Below are 12,840 nucleotides of genomic sequence, written 5' to 3'. Positions count from 1 at the left end.
TGGAGTTCTAACTGATAGAGCAGTAGTCTTGAGCAAAAAGAAGCTCTGGGATAATGCCCAGGCCCCTGAGTTTAAGCCCCAGTACAGGCAAAAAAACAAAACAAAAACTACTTTTTTATTTGCAGAAGTTCAAGGGGGCAGGTGTATCATTGCTGGGGATTTAGGTTCAGAAGAGGGGAGAAGCAGAGGGAGGGGTAGTAATCTCCCTCATTGATCTCTCCCTGGTCAACAGCATTAGTAGTAAACTCCCATTTTCCTGCCCATGGTTGGCACACTTTCTAGCAGACTTCCATCATGAGCAAGTCCCCTCCACCAGAGGCTGCATGCCACAGCTCTTGCTGGTGGATAAGTGCAGCAAGTAGATCTTATACTCCTACTCACTTCCCAAGTGACTTGAAAGGCCTTGTTTTAGTAGTTTTGCTGCCCTCGCTTATTACCACATTACCCCACATGGTCCCAGTACTTGGTAAGGGGATTAGAAATACAACTTTGTCTCTCTTCTTTCTATAAAGTAATGAAATTTCACACACCCATTTCTTAGTGCACCTGTTGTATCCCCTCACTCCATTCAAAAGCTTAGATTCACTTTCCATAGAAAGAATGTTAATAATAGCATTTCTTATATTTGCCCGATATTGTGTTAAAAATGCTTTACATGGATTATCACATTTAGTCCTTAGACTAGGCCAATGAGAAATGGGATGGATTTTTGTTCTCACAGTTGCAACCACAGTACAGAGACATTGAACGTGTTGCTTTTAGTGGTAGAAACAAGGGTTTGAACCAGCAGTCTTGTTCTGGATCCCAGCTCTCCATCCCAACGCTGCTTCCTTCTATTCTAGAATGAGCCAGTTCAGAATCTGTGGTGTGGATCCAAGGGTACAAGACTCCTCTACTTCAGAATTCTCTTGCTAACCCAGCTCTGGCTTTGGTTTTGACTTATTTCCAGCCCTCAAAATCTCTTACTTCTTTTTGCCTTCTTTCTTGGGTTATTTCTTTAATCCTTTCCCAAGAACCTCTCAGCATATCAAATAAACAAAATATTTTTTAAGCCCTTTCACCCCATTCTCAAGCAAGAAGTTCAGCTTGCGCTTAGAATTTCATGTTATAGTCCTGTGCTTTCAGCTGAGCATACTGGTTGTCAAAAGTTCTCATGATTTTTTTTCAGGTTATTTCTGAGCTTTTTAGTATTTCCAGAGCTCACTCTTGTACTTTAACTTTTCCTGCAAAAGAGCCCTCTTAACATAACTCTGTAGATTCAAAAGAGAAAAGGGTAGAAGGAGCAAAAGGTTAAAAGTTAGTTTCACTGGTATACTGCTATATTGTTTTAAAATAATATTTCAGCCAGGCGCCAGTGGCTCATGCCTGTAATCCTAGCTACTCAGGAGGCTGAGATCTCAGGATCATGGTTCAAAGCCAGCCTGGACAGGAAAAGCTATGAAACTCTTATCTCCAATAAACCACCAGAAAACCAGAAGTGGTGCTGTGGCTCAAGTGGTAGAGCACTAGCCTTGAACTGAAGAGCTGAGAGACAGCTCTCAGGACCAGAGTTCAAGCCCCATGACTGACAGAAAATAAAAAATATATATATTTCAACAGATAAATTCTCTAAGAATCAATGTACCTGTTACAAAAAAAAATGAACTCTTCTGGAAGGCCTATGAAACTCACTCTCCTTAAATAATGTTAGGGGGCTGGGAAGTTGGCTCAGTGGTAGAGTGCTTGCCTTGCATGCCTGAGGCCCTATGTTCGATTCCTCAGCAAAACATAAGCAAAAGGAAAAAAGCTGGAAGTGGTGCTGTGGCTCAAGTGGTGGAGCACTAGCCTTGAGCTGAAGAGCTGAGGGATAGCGCCCAGGCCCAGAGTTCAGGCCCCACAACCGGACTCAAAAAAAAAAAAAATGTTAGGCACTAATTTTACTTGTCTTGCTGTCAGTGTCCTGGGAAGTCAACACATCTCAACAGTTAAAGCTAATTCATAATTTACCATGTAGATTAAAAAATTTAGTAAATGGTTTCAGTGTTATTAGACTTGTATCTAAATTATTTTTTTCACTAATCAAAGTAGTTTTCAGTCATTCATTGAAGGCATTTTGTAATCAGATGTATTTTTTATTCACAGAACCTACACTGTGTAATTTTAATGCTAAACTTAACTATCATGACTCCTGAACTTCCTTCTGACTACATATGACTTTAATGTTATAATATATTGGCAGGCTTAGTTCTTCAGACCAGCCTTTCTTTCTGCCTTTCAGCTATAGTGCTCATGTACATCAATATTACTGTATTTGCGTTCCTCTTGCTTCAGAACTTTATGCCAGATTATATCATCCTATAGAATAGTACCAGGATCGTTATGAGATAGGCTAGTTCTCCCTTACTCTCACCTAACACTGTTTAAAACCCAGGAGGAAATACCATGTATTCCAAAATCTTACTGTGCCTGACTTCACTTGTCCAGATCGTGAGCTTTTTAAGAGCAGGAACTTAATGTTTTTCTTCTCTGTATTCCCTAAACACCTAGGAACAGTATCCAGTAAATGTGAGTTGGATTGCATTGAAATTGAAAACTCCTTAGGCATATATTTTACCATGTGAGGAGGAAAATAATTTTATAACTAAAATCAGGAAAGCCTTATAATATATACATAGAACAGTAAATAATAGCTGAGGTTTTAATGAAAGGGATATGTCTTCATGTTTGCCTTTTTTGAGGTTGAAGTATAATTACCTGAGCCAAAGAACATATATTTTATACATTCAATTCCATGTTTCAACATGGATACAACATATAGAATATTTCCATCTCACTTCAAAATTCCCTTTTGTGCCATCTAGTCAATACTGCTAGCCTCCATGACAACCCTTATGTCTCCCTCTCTCTCTCCCTCTCCCATTTTTCCCTCTCCCTCTCCTTCTTCTCCCTCTTCTTCCTATTCCTATTTGTTTCCCTGTTTGTCAGTATTCCACTTGTGTTGTTAAACAACTATATTAGATAGTTATATTTCCATTTTGCAGCTGAGAAAATTTGATAAAGACACAGAGAAGTTACTTGCTCTGAATGAAGGTCATGCTGTACAGAACTCTTCCTAACTATGCTCTCTTCATCCATTTGGTCTCCCTGAATATGACTAAAGTCCAGCTGCTCTGGGAAGCATTTGTAATAGGACACACAGTACTCATTTCCTGTAGAACCATGCTAATTGTGTCCCTGGAAATACCCCCAAGCCAAGGGAGATTCCCCCCACATCACAATGCTTCTCCAATCATGTAGCCCACTGCTCATGAGACTCCTGTCATCTGTAGGGTTTGCTGCACTTACTGAGTGCCAGGGCTACTTTGCTTGTGGTGGAGATGCTATCCTTAAATATCCACATAGTCCTGAAAGTGTCACTGTGTTTCTTATCATCAGAAGTACCATCTGCATTTTCACAGCATGTATTTTTCTTGTATATGACTGACTGTTCCTGGCATTTCTAGTTATTTAGTATCCTTGAGTTCTACTTATTAAATGTCAGAAAAGCCACACATACATACATCATACATACATACATCAACCCCATCAGGAGAGACAAAGGTATCCTTATACCTGGTAGCTCTAGTTTGGCAAAGATTGGACTGAGCTGGAGAAATGGCCAGTAGACTCATACCAATGTATAACTGTCACAGTTCTCTGCCTCACCCCACCTTCTGCTCTTGTGACATCACATCACTCTCAGGAATCTTGGTGCTGAAAGCATATCTTTGTAGAGGCTGCAGCTGCATGCTGAGATTTTTTTATGCATTTTTCAGATTTCCTCTTAAAGTTTCCTCAAGACCATATCCATTTGATGGAACAGATAATAAACCAGAGGACAAAAACAGAGACTTTCTGTGTGTTTGGTTGAAAGTTGGGATGTACAGTCAAAAGGCAGTTATGGAGAGAAATGTTTCATCCCAGAGAAGGGCATAGTGATGTAGACAGTAAAATGAAGTTCGTAATAGGCTAAGCCTGTTGTATTTAGGAGAATATGCCATACTGATGCTTGCCATTTACTTTTTTTGGGGGGGCAAAGAGGAGAGAGGCATTGGGTCTTGCTATTTTGCCCAACCTGGCCTCAAATTCTTAGGTTTGAGCAATTCCCCTTTCTCAGCCTCCTGAGCAGCTGAACTACAGGCTTTGAGTACAGGATATATATGAAACATAAGTAAATTTTATATTTAAACCTGAATTCCTTCTCCAATTATATATGTATTTACACACACGTTCCAAAATAAAAATGAAAAGTGGAAACCTATCTAGTTCCAAGCATTTTGGATAAGGAATCTTGTGAAATTTTAGAGTGAATGATTGAATCTCAGAGTTTTGGTAGGATGGAAAATATATTACTAGTAGTATGTAGGATAAATTCAAGTTCAAGAAAATAAACAGAATTTGGAATGGAAAGGAATGCTATTAGATGTTGTAGAAATACTAAGATTTATAAACTCAGAAATGAGAAATCAAGAAAAGCCCCACGTATAGCAAACCCAGCCTCCTCTGGTCAGCCCTTGTTGCCTTGCATACAATGTGCCCTACAGCTTGTGTTTTAGTATGAGGGACTATGGCCTGAACAGCCCCACTGTCATTCAGAGCAAGCAAGTTTCTCGTGGCACTTGTTATATTATACAGCTGAACATCCCCCACCCTGCCCAATGTTGCACTATAAAAATTCCTGTCTTTATTCTAAAAGCTTCTGCTTGCTTGAGAAATTTCCTTTTGTGATTTTCAGGCTGAGCTTATGTTACTGATGAGATTAAAAACAGATTTCATTATAAAAGTTTATGATGTTGCATTCTGCTCAATATATATGCAGTTGGAAGAACATGCTTCTTTTCTTACCCAGAGCCCCTTATTGGATTGTCTCTTGTCCCCTGTCCTACCCTGTATGCATGTCTAGACACTGCCTGTGTCATATACCTGAGAACCTGGGCATGACCTCCCCAGATAAGGGGTTCAGACTGACTTCTGATATGCAACACAAAAATGTGAAGACAAATACCTCCATGAATGTTTTATTAAAACATTGTTTTAGCAAACAAAACAAATCTAGCTACCCAGTGAGATGAATTCTCATAGATTCTACCTATTATATAATTCCTTTAATACCTAATCACTGAATCTAGGTTGCAGCAAGCCAGTTACAATGGATGACTTTTCTAACCTTTAATCCAGTGATCATAAATAATAGTTTCATTTTGATTCAAGCAGGACCTAGCCTTGTTAGTATGAAGCCAGGGAAGGTCATTTTTTTTTCATCTATCCTCTCCCATTATGTTATTAGTTCATTGGGGACCAATTACCTTCTCTTCATTTAAAGCCGAGCACCTCTCCCCACTGTTCCTACTTCTGCTCATTCAGTGTGTGCTCATTCAGTGCCTTTAGCTATTCAGTCTGCTGCTATGTATTACTTTCAGTCAACTTCTTTTTCCCTTTTAATGAGAAAAGAGATAATAGGCTCTTCTGGCTTCTCCTTTCATAACCATGTAATCCTGCCTTACTACCATCCAACACTCAACTTGTGAGTAGTGTTAATATTTCATTAATTTATTTAGGCATTTTTGTATTCCACCAGTGGTTGCCACAGTTCACTATACCTCTGGAAACCCCTTAGGAAGGATTTATTATATGTGCATGCTATTATATGTTGTACACACTCTCTCTCCCTCCCCTCACTACCCCCCCCCCGCGCCCATATTAAGGCATTTCCAGAGTAATCACTGAAGACCAGTATGTTCTAAGCTTTTTGGTATAGTTCTCCAAACATGTAGATGAGTTGCTTAACTGGAGGAGTCTTGATGTGGCCAGTCAGAGGGAAGATTGTACTGAATCAAAACCCTTTCATTCATGTACTTCACAAAGCACTTTGTAGATTTAGCCTTAACTGGGTATTTGGATATCTCTATCTCTGGGAGGACAGACTTAGAAACCCGAAGTATCCAAACTGAGATTCAGTGGAAGACTTGGATAACTTATAATGTAAGTAATTCTAACCTTTATCTGATTCTCTAAAGAAAAATGTCTGACAAATTTCTTTTCTTTCTTTTGGACTGCTCATATAACCACTCTAAGAAGTTTGTTTTCTCTCTCCAGGAGCCTCCAAACAGGTGGCCTTGCCTGGGAAGGAGAAGTAGAAAACAACGCATATAGCAAGGCTACAGGGGTGGCCCCCCAGCACAAGTATCACCCCACAGCAGGCAGTTACCAACTCCATTTTGCCCTCCAGCAACTTGAACAACAGAAACTTCAGTCCCGGCAGCTTCTGGACCAAAGTCGAGCTCGGCACCAGGTAATGTAAGATAAGTGTTTCTGTGTGCTTGTATCTTCCTTTCAGCTGTTGAAAAAGGTAAGGTTAATTTCCCAAAAGTTTGATGGCATTTTCCTGGATTGAATGGCTCCTGGGAAATCTCCTTCTCAAATTATTCTGGAGTCTTAATATTGTCTTTGCTGGAAGGGGATACTCAACAATATTTGATCTGTGGATTATATTTGAATGTATAAAAATCCTTATTGTCATATTTACCTTTCTGTAGTATGGTCTTTGTTTAGTACATATCTGATGCTCTACTTTCCAGACACTTAAAAACAGCATTTTAAGCATCTGTATATCTAAATGTACTATCCAGCCTTCATAGATTTTGTATGTATAAATACATATTACTCTTTCATGATCTAAAATAATAACAAAAGAAATGATCACAAATTAGGTTTCTGGTCTTATGTAAAATAGCTGTTCCTTTCATAAAAGTTGTTTATTCAGTATCTGTCACATGCTGGGTACTGTTTGAAACAGCGAGGAAGTGATAGTGGTCTTACAAACAAACAAGTTTGCTGTTGTGGAGCTTTCACATAGGGAAAAGTTAAGCTTCTACTCACTGTCTAGGTATGACAAACTCCCCTAAGTACATGGGGTGAGGACCTGTGTAATCAAGTATGGCCCAATGACAGAGAAAGAACAGGCTCATACAACAGGCTACACTTTTATTTTTCTTGATGGTTAAGGATTATCATTAGAATCAGATCCCGTGTTCTTCTGTAGGGTTATAGGTCTGACCCTTTTATTTGGTTGTGGAAGAAATAAATACCTTTTATCGGTTTGATCATTTGCCACGTTCTTCTTTTTCTATAAAAATGTAGTACATAGTATGTACAAATTTATACAGAGTTAATATTTCACAGTCTTTCTTCATCCTTTCAGTAAAACAATAGCCATTATTCCCTGTACTCTTGTCTTTTCAACTATTATGTTGGTTCTTTCTGTCACTATGACAAATACTTGAGAAGATCAACTTAAGGGAGAAAAATTTTGTTTTAGCTCATAGTCCCAGAGATTTCAGTCCATGGCCAGTTGGCTCCATTGCTTTAGGCCTGTGGCATGGTAGATTAAAAACTATGGAGGAAAGCATGGTGAAAGAAAAATTGTGGCTGGAACACATTGAAGTAACAGCAAGAGTCCAGAGCCACTTAACACTTTTCAAAGATGTGCCCCTAGAGACCTTCTTCCTTTAATTAGTCTCTACCTTCCACGGAGTCCCAATTGTCCAGATTTTGAATCCATTAGTGGATTAGACCATTCATTAAGGCCAGAGCCCTCAGGATCTAAGTATCTCTGGAAATAAGCTCACAGGCACAGTTATGCTTTACTAACTAGTTTCCTAGCCATCTCTCAGTCCCATCAACGATCAAGATAAGCCTACAAGAGGGTAAAGTATCTCAAATCCGTAAGCAGGGGCCGAGATCAAGAAAGTCTGCACCAGACTAGGCAAAAAATTCAAGAGACCTGATCTCAACCAATAAAAACCTGGATATACTGATACATCTTTGTTTTCCCAGCTATGTGGGAAGCCTAACTAAGAGAATTGCAGTCCAAACTGACCAGGACAAAAAAGTGAGACTCTATTTGAAAAATAACAGAAGCCAAAAGGGTTGAAGGTGTGGCTTAATGGTACACTGACTGCCCTGAGTTCAAAACTCTAGTACTACCTTCAAAACTAGTATCCAGAATTAAGTATGGTCATTTTATAATTCCAAACTGGTTCATCATTCTGATTGTATTCAACTATGGTGATATACTCTGTGGATAAATACATCATTTTAAAAATGCAAGCATTTGTTAGTAGTTCTCACTAGATCATTTGTACTAGAGGAAAATCCTGGCTTTTTACTTGGGAAAGTATAGAAAATGGCAACTATCTTTGACTTCCATACTGTCATGTAGAAATTTTCTTATTTAGACAATCTGTGGGGCAGTGGATATAAGCCATATATATAAGCTGTTTGCATTTTCACAATTACAGATATAAATGTATATCCTAAGGTTTTATACATCTGTGTACATTTCTTAAAGCTATTTAAATATATAAACCCACATCATTTTGAGTATTTAAGAATACCAGCTTAACCAGATGTTTTTTACAGGAGTGTCCAAGCCTTATTTTCCTTATGTGAGTAAAATTATTACTCTCATGAATTTATATCATTGGTCCTTTTTGAACCACATCTTGATACCTTCAAATGGTAGGCAATTTTTTTTTTAAATAAGAGATGTTTGTAGGATGTTGAGGCTTTAGGGTAGGAGAGTCCATTTTTTACTGATTTTTCACTTTTAGAGACAACTTTTTTTAAAACCTTTCTCATGCTTTTGATTAGTTTCCAGCAACTCACATTCCTTTGAACATTTTAACTGCTGTTTTGTGCATTTTTTTTGCTGAGGATTATACTGATTTAGTTTCACTGAATTATGAAGTATATGGAAAGCATGTTTTTGGAATGTCAGAATATTTTCTGAAGGAGGAAGAACCCCCAAGAAGAGAGTTATCTCATGTCTTTTGCAGAAGGAACAGAAAATTATCCATCATGGTTTTATATATGTATAAAGCATCATTCTGTTTCATCCCCTTTTCTTTCAAACCAAAACTAATTTAGGATAAAATGAATACGGGTAAATTTCTAGGACTGTAGGGGAGAGGTGAAGAAACTAAATTCTATTAACTTTAGTAGTTTTAACAAAATAGCAAATAAAATATTAAATATTCTGACATCAAGAGGACTTAAGGGCCTTTAGGATCACTGCCCAGCATAATCAAAGTCCTAAATAAATTTAAAGCCTTTGTTTTTAGCTTAGTTCCTAAGCCTAACCATTATAATTACCACCAAGTTGTTCATGAGACGCATGGTTTGTACTCTCAGTGTATCCTGAATTTCTGTCCTTTGGTTAATCCTTTGATTAGAGATGGTACTTCTCTAATGAATTCTCTTGCTTTGGGTCTATTTTCCTAAAGTATAGGTAACTAAAAATTAGGTTAACTGCCTGTTTGAGACTAGTAGATAGAATTGAAATTGGATTTACCTGTATTCATCCATAAGAGATGCCAGTTTTGAGTCTGGGATGTTAAAGGGGCTTTATATTTCATATTATATTATTATATATCGTATAGCAATTACTTTTATAAATAGTGCCTTTCACACAGTCATCTTCTGGTAAGTGTTTAGGGAAAAATCTTGTGGCCTTTCTCCTATTACATGTGAAGAAAGTTCTCCATTCTTTTCTGCCTTTAGTCAGAGAACTTAGATAGCCAACGTATTAAAGATACTAATTTCAAGAAGCCAAGTTCTGATCAAGATGAGAGTTTGGAAATGGCAACCCTAACCACTTGTGCAGAATGAGCATCTCTGTCTAACATTGCACTCATAAATTTAGAAATTGCCATTCACTGAATCCACACCTGAGAAGACAAAGATCCTAGAAAATGGTGTGGCCTTGTCCATTTGCTAAAGACTAGATATCATGATTTAAAAGTAAACAAACCTAAAACCATTGTGTGTGAACATAGCAGTTTGAAAAACATTGTTTTAGGTCAAAGCACAGGTCTATAGACTCTGTAAATAGGCAGATAGTAAATACTTTAGCTTTTGCTACAGCTGCTCACCTCTTCCATGATAAAATAAAACAACCGTGTATAATATGTATAGGAGTGTGGCTGTCTTCCAATAAAACTTTATTTGCAGAAACAAGATTTGAGTTTTCACTAGTCTACAGCAAGAGATACAGCAAGAGATAGACTTGAAGAACCAGTTAATATACTGGTTGTACCACCTACATCACTTCTGACACTGATAAATGAGTGAGGACTCAGTCATTTTTCCTTTTCACAAGTCCCCAGAGGATGCTAATGCCACTCTACTTAGAACCACCCATCTGGAGAAAGAAAATGAAATTTTCTCCTTTTGGTCATTTGTTTTCTGTCCTTTGGAAGGGAATCAGGGTATGTTAAAACTTAGTATCACCCTTATAAAATTTAAGACAGTAATTTTTTATAGGAACCCTGTTGCCATCTTTTCTCTCCCATGTCCCACAGTCTCCTCATAAATAAGTTATCAAAATACCTCCTTGCTCATTCTTCTTATCAGGGTACATTCTGCTCAGCAGTCAGGATTCAAGTCTTAGAATGAGCAAGAGATAAAGAATGGGCAAATCCCTCCTTTTTTGTTTTATAATAATAGTCACCATTTTGTAAGTTTATATGTGTTCCAAGCACTATTTCAGGTATTTTAACTTATGGAAAACAAGTTTCTCGACGATTGAGGGCAACGCTGAATCTTGATAGTTAGGGGTGACAGAGCGACTCTGTTATAGGCTGTTAGCCTACTGTGCCTTCTCTCCACTTCCTTCTCATACTGGCTTCTTGCCCTAGAGTGCAAGACAAAAGCACTTTTCTTTCTGCATAGTTGGGGGGACTTGCTTGGACCACTGACTACTAGTGACATCAGCATGAGTAGCTCTGTATGCTGGGGTCCGTGAGGAGGGCTGCACCGACTAGGCTGTGAGGCCCAACTGACCTGATTCTAATTGCCGACATTGAGCTGATGTTATTCTTGGCATAGGGCAGAGCGATTACTCAGTAGTTTCTGTTAAAGTGATCCTTTGTTAAACTTCTGCTCCAAATCCACTCCCCCCACCCCCATCTCCTCACTCTCTCTCTCTCTCTCTCTCTCTCCCTCCGTCCCCCTTCCTCCCCTCTTTCTCTCTCCCTCTCTTTCCCTCTCTCTCTCTCTTTCCCTCTCTCTCTCTCTCTCTCTCTCTCTCTCTCTCTCTCTCTCTCTCTCTCTCTCTCTCTCTCTCTCTCTCTCTCTCTCTCCCCCCCCCTGTCTCATCCAAAACAAAAAAGAGCCTAAAAAGCAGAAAAATTAAGGACATTCTGATAGCAAAGGCAGAATTGCTGAAGTTTCTTTTTACAGTGGATGAGAGGAGGGATTTTAAACATATAGTACTTAACTGGTTTTCTTTGCTTTCTAAACAAAGAAAGCCCTTTAGTTTTCAGTAGATTTAGTTTGTAGCATGTGTAAGGTAACTGAAAGTAGAAGAAACTGTCCTTAGTTCCTCCCATCCTTCACCCATCTGCTCTCTTCCCCTTTCCTACCATGACCAAGTTTCAGATAGTAACCTACATTTAGTAAAGTAACACCAATTGTTCCTGTTATTAACATGGCTGGGAACATCTCAGTGTTTGATGGCAGTCTGGGCGTTTCCTATGCTAGGAGCATCTCCAGGGCCCTGAGATGGCAGCTTCTTGCTACTGGGGTATATACGTGCACAGTCCCACAGAGAAACCCAACCATGTCTTGTTATTTTACTCCCAAAAGTTCATTGCATGTATAGAAAAATTACGCCACCCTTCAGGAAGGAATACTGTTTCTACAAGTCTTCAGCTGCTGTGTTTAGGTTGGGGGGAAGGGGAGAGAAAGAAATTGATCAGGCACCAGCTCCTTTTCCAAGCAGCCAGCAATAACACACGAGCTGCCCAGCACTGCATGAAGAGCAGGCAAGTGGTCTAGCCCTGCAGGCAGTATCCTTAGACATATATACTGGTGTGTCAGAAAAGAAGGTTGGACTGGAGGCACGCAAGGGGATAAATTTGTGTATGTTCTGAAGTCCCAAGACTTGTGGATTCCTGTGTCATAATCTAATACTTCTTTGATTTTTTTGTTGTTGTTTGTTTTTTATTGATTGATGTTATTTGTTTTTTATTGATCATGAAACTTGAACTCTGGGCCTGGGTGCTGTCCCTGAGTTCTTTTGCTCAAGGCTGGCACTCTACTACTTGGAGCCACAGCACCATTTCCAATTAACCAGAAATGGTTAATTGTAGATAAGAATGTCTCATGGGGATTTTTCTGCCCTAGCTGACTTCAAACCCTGATCCTCAGATCTCAGCCTCTTGAGTAGCTAGGATTACAGGTGTGAGACACTGGCACCGGATTGCTTCTTTGTTTTCCATTGGTTGATTGGTGATTGTTTTTTTTTCTCTTGACTAAGTACTTATATACCATTTTCAAGCTTTTCCTTTTTACAAATTTTACTACGACCATTTTGCCAAACCACACTGTTTCTTAGCTATTAGGAATACATTAAAAACACGTGAATGGTGTATTAAACCTTGTTTTAGAAATAAGTGCTCTGGATAGGCAGGCTTTAGAATCAGACAATCCTTGGTTTAAATCTTGGTCTTGTTTTGTCCATGACCTAGGAACTTCTTTGAACTATATTTTCTGTCTGTCCAATACGGAGATGAAAATATATACCTGTGGGTCATTACAGGGATTATAATTCTCAGATGCTAGGTTACCTGGTGTTTGTCTTGTTTCACTGATTGTTTACAAATGCCCTCCCACTTACTGACTCAGTTTCACAGATTAAAAAATGTAGATTGCTTAAGTAATAAATGGAAGACCTGGGTTTTGAACCCAGATATTTCAGCCTTTGGCATCTAAACTCTTTGTTATCAAGCCATATGCTATCTTCCTGATAATAAGGCACTC

At 38.7% G+C, this 12,840-nt stretch overlaps 1 protein-coding gene across 22 annotated transcripts in view; it reads left to right on the top strand.

Annotated features, from left to right (window-relative positions):
• Ttll5 (tubulin tyrosine ligase like 5) overlaps positions 1–12,840 on the top strand; it is a 242,939-nt gene that overhangs the window by 174,118 nt on the left and 55,981 nt on the right. For all 22 annotated transcript variants that reach the window (XM_070029485.1, XM_070029462.1, XM_070029431.1 and 19 more), the window contains one exon: positions 6,115–6,310. In XM_070029485.1, the coding sequence (XP_069885586.1) occupies positions 6,115–6,310 (196 nt within the window). The remainder of the gene's footprint in view (positions 1–6,114; positions 6,311–12,840) is intronic.

Source organism: Dipodomys merriami, unplaced genomic scaffold, assembly GCF_024711535.1.
Source record: "Dipodomys merriami isolate MVZ:Mamm:240054 unplaced genomic scaffold, mDipMer1.0.p SCAF_1, whole genome shotgun sequence".
Taxonomy (NCBI): Eukaryota; Metazoa; Chordata; class Mammalia; order Rodentia; family Heteromyidae; genus Dipodomys; species Dipodomys merriami.
This window is presented reverse-complemented; position numbering and strand designations above follow the sequence as displayed.